The following is a 19,533-nucleotide window of genomic DNA, read 5'->3' as shown; positions in this document are numbered from 1 at the left end:
GGAAAGGACTTTCTCAAGAATGTAGAATGAAGAGCATAGTAATATGTGATTCCTGCATAGCAGGATACGGCGGCCGAATTTTGCTCGCTGCTAGTCTGTTTCACAGAACGGCTGTTCTCTGCCTTACCCTCTTTATTTCATTCAGGGGGAAAGTGATTGCTTAAGCCTGCAAGAGATGGAAGATTTGTGTAAACTGCATTGTCTCAGTGTGGTTTTTCTACTTCACTTACCTCTTTCCCAAAGAGCTCGTATTAGATTCACCAATTCCTGTTGGATTAAGGACATTCAGGCCTTCCTAAAAATGGTAAATATGTTCTTTATTAGTTTACTTATTTATTTTTTGTTTCAGAAATACCACAATCACCACAAAAGTAGATTTATACGCGAACAATGTCAGCCCTTTGGGGGCTTTAAAAGTTCAGTGGCCTCAATCAATCACTTTATAATTATAACAACTCTCTGTGGTAGTAATAATAAATAGCATCCTGTACGTTCAACCTAAAGAAAAAGCCTCTCTGTTTTCTTTCTTCCAATCTCTGTCAAGATGAGGGTTTTTTTTAAGATTTTATTTATTTATTTTTAGAGAGGGAACGGAGGGAGATAGAGAGAGAGAGAGAAACATCAATGTGTGGTTGCTGGGGGTTATGGCCTGCAACCCAGGCATGTACCCTGGCTGGGAATCGAACCTGGGACACTTTGGTTCCCAGCCCGCACTCAATCCACTGAGCTACGCCAGCCAAGGCTTAAGATGAGGTTTATGTGTCATCAACCATAAGGGATTGGTAACTATTGTGTTCTACTCACGAGAGGCATTTCATAAATCAGAGTAATAATATATGATTTTTGTCTGTTATACAGGATAAATTAGAGAAAATGTATAGACTTTAGGAAAATAGAAAGCAAAAACAACAGAAGAATTTATTTGGTGGCCCAGCACTTAAATGAATTTTGGTTATTATTAACATTTTGGTTTATTTTCTTGATTTTAAATGCCTAGATTTATCTGTCATTATTTGTTATTGTTTCTAATATTGGAAATCTAGATATGTTTTTTCACATATTTTTTTCTATTTCTTTTCACATTCTTGGCTAGCATCATTTTTAAATGGCTACTAGTTACTTTTAATGGATGTACTATGGTTTACTTACCCATTTCTCTGTTACAGAATATTAAAAGGGTTTGAATTGTTGTATTATAAGTGTTGATATGCTCTAGGTTATTTGATGTAAGCCTTTTCCTTTAATCTGAAGATATTGACTTAGACCAGTGTCCAGCAATGAGATTAGTGGATTCATTGACATGGGGTCTTTTTTAAAAAAGGAGTTTGATACTATATTTAAATGGTAAAGGTAGCTGTTTTAGAACCAATTAGTTCGGAAGCCAGTCCACAGATATTTATCTAATGCATATGAATTCTGTGAAGCACCGGGCATACAGTGAGAAAAATAAGAACTACTCATCCCACCCTACCACCTTCATAGACCCACATTTTTGCAGCAAAGACAGATATTGAATTTTTAAAATTACTGTGAAGAAGGAACTACTCATTCTGAAAAGTATGGCTTCTCTTAAGAAATGAAGAGAAGTAACCCAAGTCTTGAAGGATGAGTAGGAGTTAGCAAGTTGAGGAGTGGATGAAAACTGGATTCTGGAAAATAAAGCCACATGAGTGATCATCCTGAAGATGGCATGACCAAGAAAATGAGATATATCAAGTGTAACAGGACTAGAAAGAATATGGGAAAGTGATAAAGCTGAAGAGATGGGTAGGAAACAAGTCATGTAGAATTCTACAGGTCTTGTTAAGGGAATGGAGATAAAACTTGACCATAAACAGAATGAGAACCAATTGATTGGTTAGTATCATTCAAGCAGGTGAGTAGTCCTTTCATTTAAAATATTTTCTCTGGCTTGCAATGTAAATATTGCATTGTAGAGGCACAACAGTGGATCTGGGGAAGCCAGTTAGATGACTGTTACCTTAGTTCACATTACTGTTGCTAATGTTAGAGATTAAGGGAGTAGTAAATTAGGATAATAGCAGTGGGTAATTTCAGAATTAAGGTATAGCATTGACAAGTTTAGTGACTGAGTGTGGAACATGTGGGAAAGGGAGAAGTCAAGTGACTCTAAATCTCTAGCTGGAGCATTTGGGGGGTGATGCCATTGTACAAAGGACACTTGCAGAGGAAGAGCATGAGTTTAGTTTTAGAAATACAGAATTTGAGGCGCCAGTGAAATATCCAAATGGAAAGATCAGTTGATGTTAATTGATGTCATGTTGTAGATGATATCATTTTGGGAGAGACATATGAAGGGAGGGCTTAGGACAGAGACCTGAGATATTCCAATGTTAAATAGTTAAGGAAAGGTTGAAGCAATGACAAAAGACACTGTGAAGAAGCTGCTTCTATGAATACAAAGGAAAGCCATGAGAATGGGTTGTTCTGAAGGTCAGTGGAACTGGGTCTTTTAAAGGTGGGTGTGGATAACCATATTAAATGCTATAGAGAATTATAGGAGATTGGGGGCTAAAAATAATACCTTGGGTTTAATAGCATAAGGATCACTGTTGATCATAATTAAGAGGTATATGAATGGAGTGGTGGGAAGCACAATGTATGTTAAAGTGAATTCAGTAGTAAGTGGAAGGGATAAAATGCAGGTGAAGAGTAGTTTATATGTAAGAAGTTGAGAATAAGTAAAGTGACATAAGATAAAGCTGGAGAGGAAAGTGGGTCAATTAGAGTGCTTTTAAAATGGCAGCCCTAGCTGGTGTAACTCAGTGGATTGAACGCAGACCTGCGAACCAAAGCATTTCCAGTTCAATTCCCAGTCAGGGCACATGCCTAGGTTGCAGGCCATGTCCCCAGTAGGGGGTGTGCGAGAGGCAACCACACATTGATGTTTCACTGCCCGCCTTTCTCCCTCCCTTTCCCTCTCCCTACAAATAAATAAAGAAAATCTTTTCAAAAATAAAATAAAATACTAATGATTGAGCATGCTTAAATGCTGATTATAAAAGTTGAGAGAGGATAAATGAAAATACAGGGAAATTAAGGTGAGCAGGGATGGGATCTAGAGGATTTCCTTAGATAGAGGTGGATTTCCTTCTGTAATTTGGGATTGCGTGGATTACAGGATGTGAAAGGAATAGTTACCATTTATTCTGAACCTGCTTTATGTGGCCCTAGCTACCTTGTTCAGACAAAACATTACTCTCATGCTTTCATTTTACAGGTAAAAAACTTGGGCTCAGACAGGTTAAATGGACGATCAGCACAGTTAATAAATGACTAAGCTGAGATCTGTCTTCATCTCTGTTCAGCTGCCAAATCTGCGCCCTTCTCACCATCCTTTGCTCTCTTGATGTGGGAAGCAGTTGACTATTCCATGGGCAAGCACCCCTCTGCTCTTTCCCATTCTCTGTGCTTCATTTTGGTGACACCCTGTAGCTGGATAAGTTCAGATAACCTCTAAAATTTTCACAATACAAGGCTTATTCTGAGGTCTCAGGAGAAACACCTAAGCAAACTGAAGGGAGAGCTTTGTGTTTACTCAAATCTTGACACTCAAAGACCACACAGAGGCATTCTTGTATGAAGTGAATGAAATGAGGGACAATTGCTGTACAGTTTTCACATATTGCTGTTTACTCAGTGGTATTATGGGAGAGGATTAGTAGAGTGTGACTTGGTGGCAGGGAGGCTTACATAGCAGTGATTCTCAAAGTATGGTTGGTCCCCTGACCAACAGCATCAACATTATTGGGGACTTGTTATAATTGCAAAGTATTAGGCTTGACCCCAGATGGCTTAAATCAATCTTTGGGGATGGTGCCTGGCAACCTGTGTTTTATGTAACAACCTTTCTAGATGAAGTTTATGCTGAAGTTTGAGAACCATTGCTTGATGGTTCCATGGAAATCTCTTTAGTGTTTTACTGTTATGCAGTGCATCATGATGGAGATAGTTCTGAGAAGTGCATTATTAGATGATTTCCTTGTTTTACTAACATCATAGAGTGCACTTAAACGTAGATGGTGTAGCCTACTACTGTAGTTGTGTGTGTTGTAGTTTGAATGGCCAGCAAGTGGAGTAGGTTTGTTCAAACCAGCATCACCACGGGTAAATCCTGACAATTGGCTTTTCTTTCTGTAATATAAGCATCTGAGCCAGGCTTTCGTTGCCTACACACCCATTCCAAAGAGACATCCACTTCAAGACGACTATCTCTAATAAACACTTTGCCTGCCACAGAATAGCACAAAAAGCTGGGGTGCCTTCCCTCTACCCCCACCCCAGACTTCTTTGTTTTACAGATTTTGGTTGATTTCCATAACTGACCATTTGTGCTACCTGTTTTTTTTCTCTTCCTGTGCTTTAAATTTTTGCTTTTATGTGTTAAATTAACCAATAATGAGTGAACCTACCAAATCCTAGGCCTCCATGCTTAACCCCAATAATAGCCAAACTCCAGGCCTATGCTCAGTCTCTATACCCAGGACCTGTGTTCCCCTGCCCTCCATCGCTCTTTGTATACTCTAGGGCCCATAAGTAATAAGCTCTGTTTTTTTCCTTCAGAGTTTCCTAATTATTGGAAACACTGAATGGTGTCTCCCAATCATACTGTAATACGAACCACAAGGAACAGGCCAGTTGCAACATTGTTTTGAGAGGAAGATGTCTGTGGGGAACTTATTGGCCCACATGAATGCCCAAGGTATTTCTAGCCAATCGCATTACTATCGATTGACTGAGATGCGCACAAAACGGTAATGCCCTATGCTATGGCATTACAACATTATAGCTTTAGGGCAGTTTACACGTACAGCTTACCATGTCACTAGGTGATAGGAATTTTTCAGTTTCCTTATGATCCATGGGACCATGGTGGGTTGTATATGGGATCTGTTACTAATGTTATTGGGCCCTTGACTCTATTTGTAGATAAAACTACACTCAGGTAGGAGGTTCTAGTCCTTTGATATTTATGGCTTCATCATGAACCTTGGGCAGCCTCCCTAACTCATCTAGTTAGAGCTGGGCTGTTTAATGTAGTAGCCAGTAACCACAGTTGTGTACTTGGCACTTGAAATGTGGGTAATCTGAATTGAGATGTGCTGTATGTTTAAAAGAAACCAGATTTCAAAAACTCAGTATGAAAAGCATGTAACATGTAAACTATTCTGTCAATATTTTTATATTGGTTACATATTGAAATAGAACTATTTTGGGTATGTTAGGATAGTTTAATATCAGCTTTTTTCTTTTACTATGATTTCAGAAAACTTAAAACAACATGTGCAGAGGGCCCATGTTACATTTTAACTGGATAATGCTGGGTTAAAGTTCCACATCAATATAGATCAATAAGTTGTTCACATTTGGGAAGTGTTTGTGTTTTATCATTAAGGGAGTGTGGCATAGAGAAGCCTCAGTTTTCCCCCTTTGAACTTAACTTCCCAAATCTATCAGTGACTGAGAGGGTGACCAGGCTTTGTTGTGCAGAGGATGCTTCCTCCCTGCTACACCACTCTGAGCTAAGTGGGGTCAGTGAAGACATTCTCCCAGTGTTAGGTGGGAGCATAGCCCCGTGTCATAAACCTGGTAGGTGCACTGTCAGTATAGACAGAGGAGAATCTTTGAGTTTGAGGGATTCAGCATCTTCTAGATCACTGAACAATCAAAAACTCTGTATGTTTATGCTTTTTTGACCTGAAACTAAAAATTTAAAACATTAAACCCTAAGTAAAGGACAGAGGCACATTTGAAGCCTTGGGACTGTGTCTGTGGGTGACAGTGTAAGAAAACACGATATTAAGACTCAAATGTGGATTTCTCTGCTTCAGAATAAAGAATGATGCTGGATTTATTTTTTTTTTTGGTCAGTTTAATGTTATGCTTTAATTCTTTAAGGTATGAAGTATTCGTAAACACTCAGAATGAAAGGGCTTACATTAGGAACTGGAGAGAGCCTGGCCAGTTTACCTGGTAGTTGGATTATAGAAATTTTTGAAGTCATATTATAGCTTATTGCTAATATAGAAATTGTCGATAACTTGGTTTTATTTCTAATTTTCAGAAAAAGTGGTGTGAACATTTTCTCCTAAGTAATATAGACACTTTTGAATTTTTGAATCTGAATTTAATTCACGTTTGCGACTTAAGTGATGAGCTTTTGTTGAAGAATATTGCTTTTTACTATGAAAATGAAAATATTCAAGGTACTGCCTTAGTGTATTACAGTAATTACACTTTCATCCAGAAATAAACAGTGTAAAGAATTTAAAACTTCAAAATCATTTTCCTGTATTTCCAATATATTAATATAGCATAGCAATTATTCTCTCTTCATTTGTTGTTTATACAGGTGAATGTTTTATTTATTGCAGTTAGAATATTATATTTTAAAATTTCTCTTAACTCAATATTATTCCACAAGTATTTTTTTTTTTATTTATTTTATTTTTTATAATTATTCCTTAACTGAAAGTTACGGGGTTTTTTTTAAAGATTTTATTTATTTATTTATTTATTTCGAGAGGGGAGGGGGGAAGAGAGAGAGAGAGAGAGAGAGAGAGGGAAACATCAATGTGTGGTTGCTGGGGGTTATTGCCTGCAACCCAGGAATGTACCCTGGCTGGGAATCGAACCTGGGACACTTTGGTTCCCAGCCCGTGCTCAATCCACTGAGCTACGCCAGCCAGGGCTTCCACAAGTATTTTTGAAAAAATATTGGTAATTTAACAGTTGAATTTTTAATTTAATTATATGCATAACATTTTTCCATAATATTTATTCTGATTAATGTAATCATCCTACTACTATTAGACAGGGAATGTTTTTAAAAATTAAAGTTCATTTATTCATTTATCACATGTGATTTGTTTTTCTATCTCTGAGTTCTTAGAATAACTTTTCTGTTGTTTCTTAAAGTAAAAAAATAAAACTAATTTTAAGAGAACTACAACTGATTGAGCATTATTTAATCTTAGACCCCTAGATATGATTGTTTCATACTGCAAGCATTGAAATGAATTGGCTGCATATAAGTTTAACAAGGCTCTATAAATTTTCCCATTTCTGAAAAATCATAGTTTTGATTCAGTTTTATTGGCTGTGAAGTTTCGTGTAGCATCACATTTTTATTACCTTAAATGATAATTAGGTACTCACCATCTGTTACTGCTAGTTAAGATAGTTATAATTTTAATACTTAGTTATAAAATAGAGAAATGATAAAATTTTAAATGTACAATCTCAGAGTCAGTGCTAGGTACCATTTTCATTTAGGTGCAGTGTAGAACTCACTGAAAATTTTACTGTTTTGCAAGTATTTCAGAGCTCTATGAATTTAGTGAAAATGTGTGTTTCTGTGCATATGTGTTTCTTTGTGTGAATGACTTTTAATATTTAGTATTTTTAACTATTACATAGGCCTACATTTGAGTTTGGGAAATGTCATTACGAAGGATTATGAATATCTCTGGAATGCTGTATCAAAGTTGGTCAGAAAGTTTGATGTTGGACAGCCATTTCCTCTGAGAACAACAAAACTTAATTTTCTTAAAAATAACCCATTACCAATCGAAGGTAATAAACCTCTAAATTAATCTGAAATAAAAACATTATTTCTCTGAAAATGTTTTGAAAGTGCCAGTAACTAAATGCTGCAAGTATAAATGACTTTCTGGCACTATGCCATTTAACAATAAATTACCTTTGTTTTTGTATCATCTGGGTAATATGCTATGACTATAGCTTTGAAGCGTTGTATGTTTTTCTCCTAAGTAATGTTGTGGTTTTTTTTAAAGTCGTATATATGTGATTTCCATTTTCAAAAATTTGTCAGTATAATAGATTAAGTGATAATCTTCTGTGGGAAATGAATGGCTGGATAAGGGATACTAAACACCTTTTTATGTAATTATAGCTAAGCTCCAAACAACAGAGCTTAGGCCAGGGGCCAAAACTAAAGAGCCTGCTCTCTGTGTAATACCAAGTAAATCACTCAGAGTTTCTGGTTATTGATCCACCCTCCCAAGAAATTGGGGCTCCAGACTTATTAGCAGGGCCAAGACAACTCTAAGCCAGAAATGAACTTTGAGTGGCCAAAGGAATCTGGCAAATTCTCTGTAAAGGAACACAACTTAAACCCTGGTTTTATAGGATTTTCTGCCAAATATTAGGGCAAATGCAAATTTATAAAACAACAAAGGAAATAAGCCCTATGAGAAATAATAAGCTAAAGAACTAGAACTCTTAAGTACTTCAGATTTTATAATTATCAAATATAAAATATACTATTTATGTGTTTAAAAATAAAGAAGTAGCCTTGGCTGGTGTGGCTTAGTGGATGGAGCACCAGCCTGCAAACCAAAGGGTTACTGGTTCAATTCCCAATGAGGGCACATGCCTGGGTTGTGGGCCAGGTCCCCAGTAGGGGGTGCGTGAGACACAACCATACATTGATGGTTGTGTCTTTCTCTCTCCCTTCTACCCTATAAAAAAATAAATAGATAAAATCTTCAAAAAAAAAGAAGTAAAATATGAGATTTGAAACATGAGCAAATGACAAAATATTATAAAACACCATTTTTATTTAAAATAACCAAATTTGTAGACATGACTGTATTGCCAACAGAAGAAGTGTTTCTATATGATGAGTGTCAGGAAGAAAAAAATGATCCCTGAAGGAATCAGAAAAAGAAAAGCTAATAGGAACTTGGGGTGTATTAATGTAAGGATATTTCTCATGGTATGGAGAAAGAATATATGATACATACATTCTCCTTCCTCCTGTCAGGATGAGTTCCACCAGACAGAAACTTGAGTGCAAGTTGTTTATTGATCCCAGAAAAGTCAAATAAGGTAGTGGTAAGATTAGATAAGGAACAGAAGAAAATGAATGCAGGACATTTTAATGAGTAGGTTTCCACTGTGGGCAACTACAAGTACATGTTACTGGGAATCACAGCCTGTTGCTGAGGGCCATCTTTTGAGCATTAAATTCTGAACACTGCTGCTCCACATGGGCTGCAAGATAAAAAGTGCTCAGGCAGAGAGTTGGAGAGCTTGTAAGAAGAAGGTATTGAGCAAAGATAGAAAGAGTGAACACCAAGAGGGTAACAGGCAGAGAGTGATGTCAGGTTACTTAGAATTATGAACCAGATACTAAATAAAGCTTTTATTAGCCAACTATTATGTATACAATATATATGTGACACATGTGCTATCTACCTGCCTACCTACTTAAATGATGCATATTTTTGTATTCTACTATATGTCAAAATGTTTTAATGTGGGAAATAGTCTTATGGGAAGGGAAGTCTTATGTCGATAAACACAAATAAGATCAATAAAAAATGTTTTAAATGTAAAGTTTTAAAAAATAATGTGTAAGAGCCCTGTATGAAAGTTTCACATTTGACCTTGTTTTAAAATTTTATTCGTTTACAGATACCTCCAAGGAAAAGATGCCCAGTTTGGGTTTTATTCCAATGTCATCTGAAGTGATTGATAAATTTGCTGGAGACATTTTGAAAGATTTGCCTTTCCTAAAGAGGTATAGGACCAAAAGTAGCTCTATTCATACTTGTGTGGAATGGAGAATTAATCATTAAAGATTCTTTGAAATGTAACAGATCAGAGTATATTAGATGTAATACATGTTTGTAACACATAATGAGTTTAATATCAAATTTATCAATGTAGCCCTGGCTGGCATAGCTCAGTGGATTGAGCGCGGGCTGAGAACCAAAGTGTCCCAGGTTCGATTCCCAGCCAGGGTACATGCCTGGGTTGCAGGCCATGACCCCCAGCACCCGAACATTGATGTTTCTCTCTCTCTCTCTCTCTCTCTATCTCCCTCCCTTCCCTTTCTAAAAATAAATAAATAAAATCTAAAAAAAATTTATCAGTGTTCTTTGATCAATACTAGGTGTAAGTCAACATGGTTCTAATCTCAGAGTAAAATCACCCCAGCTGCATGTTTTTAATTAATAAATTAATGAATGGATATTTGTGGTTGTTGATGGGACTGTTAAAAATATGGACTGGATTCTGGGTTATGAAGTCCCTAATAAACTGTTCTTGGGATTCAACCACTTATATCATATCACAGGAAGAGGAAAAAGGGCTATGATTTTTTTAAAGTATTACTACAAAGTGTAATCTGTGTTACGTTATAGTTGAAAGCATGCACTTTAAAATATGGATATATTTCCTTTCTCTCCCAGGGATGATCCTCTTGTAACCGCACTGGTTAAACATAAGGAATTTGATGAACTCATGCACTGGCATTCGCGCAGGCCCCTCAGCGATGATTATGACCGGACGAAGTGCCAGTTTGACGGTGAGCTCTGTGACTCTGTGAAATAAATTAAAATCAGTTTCACTCTCTGCCTTCTATCTCATAATGAAATATTAGCGTATTATGTGCCACAAATTCTATTTCCTGAGTATGAGTAGTCCAGAAGATACTTAGATGAATGTCAGTAAAGATGGTGATGAAAAGTCCCATCTTGTTCCCTGACAGTCATGCGTACACATGTATGCAGGTGTCTTAGGAGGAAGTACCCAGACACTGCCTTTGTCCCCACAAAAGTTAGAAGCTGTCTTAAGCAAACACAGTTTATAGTTGAAGAAATCTGTGTATTCTTTGAAGTCAAAAAAATATTGAGGTCATAGTCTTTTAAGCAATTGCAGTTACTTTCCCACTGCCCAGGTGACTGTGTGTAACAAGTGCCAGCGTTTTATCTGCCTGCGTGCTCAGGATGGTAAGAACTGCAAAAGGAGGCCCATGGAACCACTCACCATTGAGCAACAGATTGAATTAGGGATCTGGTGTCCTTGGTTCATTCCTTATTTTCATCTCACCTTTGTCTACCCTTGTGTTCACTGCTAGCCTCTTTCAAGTTGACAAAACTTGCTTTCAGAAGAATCTAGGAGTGTGCGTAGTAAGCCTACTTGTATGAAATACTTATCAGGCTGCTTATATAAAGAGCTACCAAGATTTTGCAAGATGTGAGGGGATATTTTAGATTAATCATTAACATCTTTCAAAGTAGTTTGATTTGATAAATGTAGATAGACATAGAAACATTAACTCAGTTATTCCCTTTAAGTGAGTGGTATAGTTTTCCTTGGGTAAAAGAGTAAGTCACATCTTGATTGTTAAAATTTCCTGTTACTGGATTTTGCCATAGTACATATTTTTCTCAACTGCCAGGTTGTTGATTCTGTGGCTGTGGTCTGGAGTAATGATTTTTCTGTGATGCAAGAAGCCAGAATTTCCCAAATGAATACCTTCTTGACTTTGCCTCTACCTTCCTTTTCCTAACTTTATTCACAGGGCACATGGCAGAGGTAATACCCAGAATCTGTAATTCTTCATAGCATCCTGATACTTGTTTTGAGAGGTAAACAATGAAAGAATGCATTGTCACTTATATCCTTTAAATAAAGTAAGAAATTATTCTATAGACAAGAGAGTTTGAGTGAAATATTCCTTCTTTAACAAAAGTGAACAGTAAATCACTCTTTCAAACTAAAAAGTAAAGTGCATGTTTGGGTGGGATGATGTGAATAATAGGTGAGAATACTCTTGAAAAAACATAGTTGTGCTACATTTAAGTCTTTTCTTTTTCAGAAAAATCTAGAGATCCTTATGTTCTTAGAAGTGTGCAAAAGTATCATGTTTTTCAACGATTTTATGGAAATTCATTAGAATCGATCACTCCCAGAATCATTGTAACTCAAAATATCAAGCCAAAGAAGAATTTCAGTGAACCCAAGAACAAAAAGGCAAATATAAGTTCTATAAATTCTTTCAGAATGTTTATTCTTTTTGTCTCTTCTTAAGCTGATTTTTATTCAGTTTCTGGTAGTTTCATATATATATATATGGGATATATATATAATGGGATATATATATATATATACCATTTTATTTACTTGCTAAGATACTCTAAACTGCATATCTATGCATATTAAATATACATATTTTTAAAGTGAGACATTAAGTGATTAAGGGCTTGGTTTTAGAAATGTTGAGGTAACAGGAAATATACAGCTCTTTGGGAGTTCTGGTTCAAGATGGCAACATATAAGAGATTCCTGAACTCATTTCCTCCCATGGACACAGTGAATTTACAGCTGTCTTAATTATTCCCTTTAAGATTCCCTTGGAAGGAAATCCAGAAACTAGCTGAGTGACTCCTATACATTGGGTGAATGAGAAAAACACCCAACAAAACAGAAAGAGACTGAGACATACTCTTGCAGTAAACCTCACCTCTGACACAGTGATATACAGGGTGGAGCAAAAGTAGGTTTACAGTTATTCGTATGGAGAACAATACAATAATCAATAAATAATAATACAAGAATAAACTCCGTGTTTCACAGACTCACATCTGTAAACATACTTTTGTCCCACCCTATAAAATTAGGAAGGAATTCACAATTCTCATCTCTCCGTCAGGAGGGAAGGGTTTGGACCCAACATCTAGTACCCCAACTTCTAATAGCCCCCCCCAAACATCTACTCTGAATGCCAATGGGGTTTGCTCCCATGAGACCCATCGGACTATAACAAACAAAGACATGGTTCTTAACAGGCTTGCACTGTACTGGCCTAGCTACCCCCAGGGCTCAGCCAGAGGCTGCAGACTAAAATAGCTATCTCCCATTCTTTCCTTGAAAGAGGTTAATTTTCATACTTTAAAAGCTGCTGCCTTCGGGTCAGTCTTCTCATCTCTATATTCCCCCTCTGGCCTGCTCCAGGTGGACAATGTAATAATGTAGATAAATGTAAGATGTTTTGCATAACCCAAATGGTAACCACAAAGCTAAAACCTATAACCCATAGACAAAGATAAAAAGAAATAAATCTAAGTAAACCACTATAGAAAATTATTAAATCACAAAGAAAGAGAAAAAGAGAAGAAAGGAGCAAAGGAATTATAGAATCAGCCAGTAAAATATGTAAAAAATGGTACTTGTAAGTCAGTACCTGTCAATAATTATTTTAAAAGCAAATGGACTAAATTATCCATTCAAAAGACGTAAACTGGCTCAATGAATAACAGCAGAAGACTCAATTATATGCTGCCTACAGGAGACTCACTTTTACTTTAAGGACACACAGACTGAAAGTAAAGGAGAGAAAAAAGATATCCCATGCAAATAGGAACCAAAAGAAAGTAGGAGTAGCTATACTTAACTAGAGGAAATAGACTATAAGTCAAAGACTTCAATAAGAGAGAAAGAAGGTCATTATATAATAATAAAGGTGAGAAATAAAAGTAAGAACCTGAAAGCTTTTTCTCTTAAGATCAGGAATAAGACAAGAAAGCCCATTCTTGCCACTTTTATTCAAAATAGTACTGAAAGTCCCAGCTAGAGCAATTAGGAAAGAAAAAGAAATAAAAGGCATCCCAACTGAAAAGAAAGCTAAAACTGTCTCTCTTTGCAGATGACACAATAGCATATGTAAAAAAAAAAACAAAACTCAAAAACCAAAAACCTCTGAAGACTCCACCAAAAGATTTTTAGAATCAATAAATAAATTCAGTAAAGTTGCAGGTACAAGTCAATGTACTGAAATCTGTTCCATTTCTATACATTAATAATGAATTATCAGAAAGAGAAATTAAGAAAACAGTCCTGTTTACAATTGAGTGAAAAATAATAAAATACTGAGAAATAAATTTAGCCAAGAAGGTGAAAGACCCATACACTGAAAACTGTATGTCATTGATGAAAGAAACTAAAGAAGAAACAAAGAAATGGAAAGACATTCCATGCTTATGGACAGAAAGAATTAGTATTGTTAAAATGTCTGTACTACCTAAAACAATCTATAGAGTCAATGCAATCACTATCAAAATTCCAATGGCATTTTTCACAGAAATAGAACAAACAATTCTTATATGTAAAATCTAAAAAAAAAGTGAAAGTTCTAGAAACAGATAGTGTGTAAGTTACCAGGAGCTGGGAGTTGGAGGAAACAGGAAGATTGGTTAAAAGTACAAACTTTCAGCTCTAAGAGGAATAATGTCTGAGGAGCTAATGTAAAACGTGATTACTGTAGTTGATAACCTTGTATTGCATCATTGAAATTTGCTAAGAAAGTAAATGTTCTCACCAAAAATAAATAAATAAATAGATACCTAGATAACTAACTAACTAACTAACTAACTAAATAAATAAATAAAGTGAGGTGATGGGTGGGTTAATTGACTCAATGTGGGGAATTCTTCCAAAATTCATATGCGTATCAAATCACTATGATGTACATTTTAAATATTTTACATTTTTGTCAAGTATGCCTCAATAAAGCTGAAATTTAAAAAAGGAAGTCCATAAAGAAATGAGAACATTTGTTCTTATAGTAAAAAAGCCCCTTCCCCAAGCCCAGCTAAGTGGTCATTGATTTTCTTTTTTCCATGATGACCTTTTTCATAGCCAATTTTATTATTAATGAGACCATCCAATTACAGGTTTTTCTGTTTCACTTAGGGCTACCAAGAACCTGCTGCTGTGGCTTCTCCCCCTCCTCCCTCTACTTCTTTTTCTTCCTCTTCCTTCTCTTCCCCCACTTCCTCCTCCCCTCTTCTTCATCTTCCTTCTCCTGCTCTTCCTCTTCTATCCCCTCTTCCCCCACTTCCTCCTCACCCTCCTCTTCTTCCCCTTCCCTCCTCTTCCACCTCCTCCTCCTCCTCCTCCTTTTCTCCTCCTTCTTCTTCTTGACATTATAAAATGTCAAGTTTACAAAGATCCTCATTACATAGTACAGGTTATAAAGACTGAAAAAAGTTCATGCTTTTTTTCCCCTGCATTGTTAGAAATTAAACAGTCTCATGGGAGTTAAACACCCTTAGCACTATATAAGTGTGGTCTGCTAGCAGCAGTTTAATAAATGTGCATATTCCAGATAGAAACATTTTCTACAGCAAAGAGCCAAGGGGTCACCCTTGTCCTATTGAGACAGAACCATGCTGAGTTAACCCAAGGCAGTACATTTGGAAGATTAAAACATTAGGAAACCTCAATATTTTTTTATTAGAATTAAACACTGAGAAAGTGATCGCAACTAAAATGGACTTCATTATAGGCAAAGTTTACATGTGAATTTCATAACTAGCCAGAATAGTGGAAGGTTTGTCAGAATTCTCCTGTGAATATAATTTTCTAACTTGCCTTTTATATTAATAAACCAAAGTGGAAAAAGTGGCTCCATGTTGTGTTTTAGGTCAATTAGAAATGCATATCTAGATGGAGCAAATCATTTGTATTTATATTGTTTATTCTATTCACTCCTTTTCTTTTTTCTTTTCTATTTCCTCATTCACTCATCAAACATTGTGAACTAAACTAAATATTTTGGCTTGGGACATACAACAAATTTCACACATTACTGTTTCAAGGAAATTAACCTAGAGAGGGATTATGACAAGTAAAATCATGGGTCCAATACATGTGATGAGAGCTTTGATAGTGCTTTGATGCCCAGGAAGAGGAGGAACACATGGTCTAGTCTTAGAGTTAGGAAAGGCTTCCTATAAGAAATATCCTGAAGGACAAGTCAAGGACAGAGAGGTGACCATGGAGGAATGGAGGAGGAAACCAATTAGAGACAACAGCAGGAACCAGTGCATGGTGTTTCTGATTTTAGTTTATTTACTCTTTGATTTATAATCTACGCTACCCAGAAACCTAAAAACTTATCTCCATGGAGTTTTTATATTCATTCAATTAAACTGTCATAAATTTTCATTTAAAAGAGGTTTTAATTTTCAGAAACAGACAGAAGCTAAAATTTTGCCTATTCAGGAATGGGGTGATGGTCAAAATAACCTATATACATTTAAATATATTGTCTCATTCATGAAATATCATCTAAGAATGTTTCTATATTGATTCATGATGTTTCTTTCCTTTTGGGGCAGGAGACAAAGGCTGAAATAATTACTAGAGAGAATAAGAAGAGGTTATTTGCCAAAAAAGAACAAAAAGAAGAGGAAAAATGGAATGTTCTGTCATTTCACATTGAGGAAAAAATGAAAGAGAATTTAAACAATGGAATACAGAACCTGGAAGATTTTTTGAAATCATGTAAAAGTAACTCAGTGAAACATCAAGTTGAAATGACTGGGTTAACTGCCTGCTTGAAAGCATGGAAAGAACATTGTAGAAGCCAAGGAAAAGGTATATGATATAAATATATAAATATAAATTAATATATATGTATTTAATCCTTGCCTGAGGATATGTTTATTAATTTTAGAGAGAGAGGAAGGGAGAAAGAAAGAGAGAGAGACAGAGGCAGAGACATCGATGTGAGAGAGAAACATGGATTGGTAGCCTCCTGTACATGCCTCAACTGAGATTTGAACCCGTAACCTTTTGGTGTGTGGAACAATGCTCCAATGAACTGAGCCACCTGGCCAGGGATGAATTTTTATTTTGATGAATAAAAAAATACAGTGATGATAGCTGTCACCTATTATCTGGAAATTTGTATTAGAAGCCTTAGACACATTATCTGATTTTATTTGTATAAAATTCCACTAAGTATTCTTACCTTTATTTTATCAATGAGCAATGAAATCTCAGAGTGGATCCCAGTAGTAAATATTCAGCACATTCACAGGTAAATTCAAATCAAATCACAATCAAACAGAGGTTTGAGAAATACTGCTTGCGAATTTGTGGGAATGGTTAAGGGAACCAACAAAGATGGGGAAGCACCCAGGGAGAATTTGTCGTTCATCTTTGAGATCTGAAATATGAATATTTTCTTTCTGGGTAAAACTGGGATCATGTTTGTGAGCATGCTGAGTTCTTCCAAAAGTTGCTGTGGTTCTATGTACTCTACAATGGCTACAGGAGATAGCAGAGAAGAAAAGGCAAGCAGAAAATAAAGGAGACATATAAATTGGTGGCAGGTGAAGTGGTCATGTGCCTTCCCTCAAGACTGACAATTCTTCTGAGTAAACCTAATTGTTGTCAGTCTTGAGCATCTCCACACTTGACACACATTTAACACGCGGTCACCAGGTTCTTTTTTCCACACTGTCATTTTATTCACTTCAAGTTGCTCTAGCAAAGTCATCTTTTCACTGTAGACTTTATCAGAGCGAAAAACAAAGACTTGACCTTTATGTTTTTCCCGAACCAACATGCTGTATCAGGATTTAAGTTGGGTTTTACTAAGAGAGATCAGAATTAACAGTGGTTTATCTTCCTGAAGAGTAATAATTCTGTACTAAATTTCTTTTGTAGTTTCTTAGAGCATTTAGTAGATGTTTGGTAATATTTGTAAGTGTAAGTTGATTGGAAGACAGGTGAAACTGAAAACAGCCTTAAAATAGGAAGTATGGAAAGATTAGCAATAAGGAGGGGAAAAAGGTTATGTATGACTATAAAGAAATGAAGAGGAATTAGTGAAGTCTGTATCTAGCAGTTGTATTAGGCTGATTGAATGGAGAGGCTCTGATCATTATGCCAAATGCTTATCTATGGTCACCCATAGACCTCGTGAATGTTGCTAAGTTTTAACCAGCTATTTAAAGTTATCTGAATATTTTTCTTTGAACATAATAGAGAAGGCATGAAAATAATAGGTGAAGAAATATTTGCTGTTGCCCAGAACTTATGCAAACTTGAGCTTTAATGATCTTATTTCTATCATGGACTATAAGATTTTTCTTTTTCTCCAGCACTTACACAGCTACTTCTCAATTATCCATGGAGATGATGAAGTGTGCATAGTTGCACTTAAATATTATTTGACTTATTAGTACTTTATTATTTTTGATGGTCTTTATAACAATTTTATTGTGTATTCTTTGCTAAGGTGAAAGCACAAAAGATTTAAGTATAGCTATTCAAATGATGAAAAGGATCCACTCCTTGATGGAAAAATACCCAGAACTTTTGCAAGCGGCAGATCAGCAACTCATTGCCAGATGCCTTAAGTATTTAGGATTTGATGATTTGGCAAGTTCTTTATATCCAACTAAGGTAATGTATTCCAAATCGCTTCATCTTAATAGAGTAATTACTATGTATACATAAAGTATCTTGCACATATAGCTACCTCTTCTAGATTTTTTTAAACTGAAAATATTTACTCTGATTTCATAATCATTATTGGCAATCTAACTACCCAAATTTGAATTGATCTAGAATTAGAAAGTTTGTCAAGTGCTTGTTTGAACAAACATTAAATAATCTCTGCAGACCCTTCAGACTAATTCTGTGTTTAATTGTAGCAAAGAATTTAAATACTATATTCTGATTATTCGATTGCCTTTAAATATAAATCAGATTGTAGCTACAAGCACTATGGTGGATATTTGAAAATCTTGATGTCTGCTAATTTATTCATAGTAAAGGTGATTAGGTGGTAAAAGACTTCAGTGAATATTACAACATTTTTAAAGTGGTAAAATAACTTTCTCAAAGTGCTAGTAATAAATATTTTTAATTATTTAAATGATGTTATAATTTAAAATCACTTTCAAAATGGACTTTTACAATAATATAGGTTGCAGGAGATGACATGAAAGAGAAGAAAAGGAATAAATATTCAGTTGGCATTGGGCCTGTTCGGTTTCAACTACAATACATGGGTCATTATTTGATACGAGATGAGAGAAAAGATCCGGATCCCAGAGTTCAGGATTTTATTCCTGACACATGGCAGGTAATGACTGAGTGAAAGAACCATTTTTGTATTTTATTATTAAATGTGATCTCAGGAGCTTCTCACTGTAGTGGCTCTACATATTACATTTGCCATTAACTTCTTAATATTGAGTCATATCATTTAAAATTATTTTGTCATTGGGAATATCAGATATAGACTTTTTTCAATTTAAAGAAAGTGAAGTTTTCATTTTGTTCATTTGTTTAAAAATTAATATACCGTTTCCTTGGAGGTGCTCTTATGAACTCACGTATCTTTTTGAGATTGTGTGTCATCCAGTTGTATTGCAGGGCAACCTCCAAGGCTTCCCTGTGTCAAGAGGATTTCATATGGAAATATAAAATGTGCACATAGGAATTTGGTGCCTTAAACTATATAGACAATAGATATTAGCATACCTCATCTATCACCATAGCAGCTATTCCTCTATAAATAAATATATAATTAATATTTATAGATATAAAATTTGGAATAAAGTGGTGTGTTTCTGCATAGATTGAACTATATAAAATTGCTGATAAATTAGACATGTTTACCTAAAAAAAGTGCAATTGCCTAGGTTCAGTCTAATAGACTGTCCCATTCAGAATCTGACTTCATCTTTTTTGTTTCATTGCGAGGAAGGTAATATCAGAAATGTTTACTTTCATGTTATATAGCATTTTCTTTCTAGGACAATTTAGTGTTGATGTTTTCTTAAACTTAGCACCAAAATGAAAAACATTATCTCTAAGGGGTGTGTCCCAAGAATGTTGCTTTGGAGAATCAGAGGAATTCAGAATGAGATGAGAGACTCTTGTTTCGCACCAATA

General features: G+C 35.5%; 1 protein-coding gene across 4 annotated transcripts in view; it reads left to right on the top strand.

Annotated features, from left to right (window-relative positions):
• Positions 1 to 19,533, top strand: part of LOC114503592 (probable ATP-dependent RNA helicase DDX60) — a 100,408-nt gene that overhangs the window by 24,987 nt on the left and 55,888 nt on the right. For all 4 annotated transcript variants that reach the window (XM_036031984.1, XM_028521250.2, XM_036031985.1 and 1 more), the window contains exons 8-16: positions 146 to 304; positions 6,086 to 6,227; positions 7,441 to 7,596; positions 9,463 to 9,568; positions 10,242 to 10,357; positions 11,654 to 11,814; positions 15,957 to 16,215; positions 17,867 to 18,033; positions 18,560 to 18,718. In XM_036031984.1, the coding sequence (XP_035887877.1) occupies positions 146 to 304; positions 6,086 to 6,227; positions 7,441 to 7,596; positions 9,463 to 9,568; positions 10,242 to 10,357; positions 11,654 to 11,814; positions 15,957 to 16,215; positions 17,867 to 18,033; positions 18,560 to 18,718 (1,425 nt within the window). The remainder of the gene's footprint in view (positions 1 to 145; positions 305 to 6,085; positions 6,228 to 7,440; positions 7,597 to 9,462; positions 9,569 to 10,241; positions 10,358 to 11,653; positions 11,815 to 15,956; positions 16,216 to 17,866; positions 18,034 to 18,559; positions 18,719 to 19,533) is intronic.

The sequence above is a fragment of the Phyllostomus discolor genome, chromosome 8 (assembly GCF_004126475.2).
Source record: "Phyllostomus discolor isolate MPI-MPIP mPhyDis1 chromosome 8, mPhyDis1.pri.v3, whole genome shotgun sequence".
Taxonomy (NCBI): domain Eukaryota; kingdom Metazoa; phylum Chordata; class Mammalia; order Chiroptera; family Phyllostomidae; genus Phyllostomus; species Phyllostomus discolor.
Note: the sequence above shows the minus strand (reverse complement) of the source record. Positions and strands in the feature narration are given on the sequence as shown.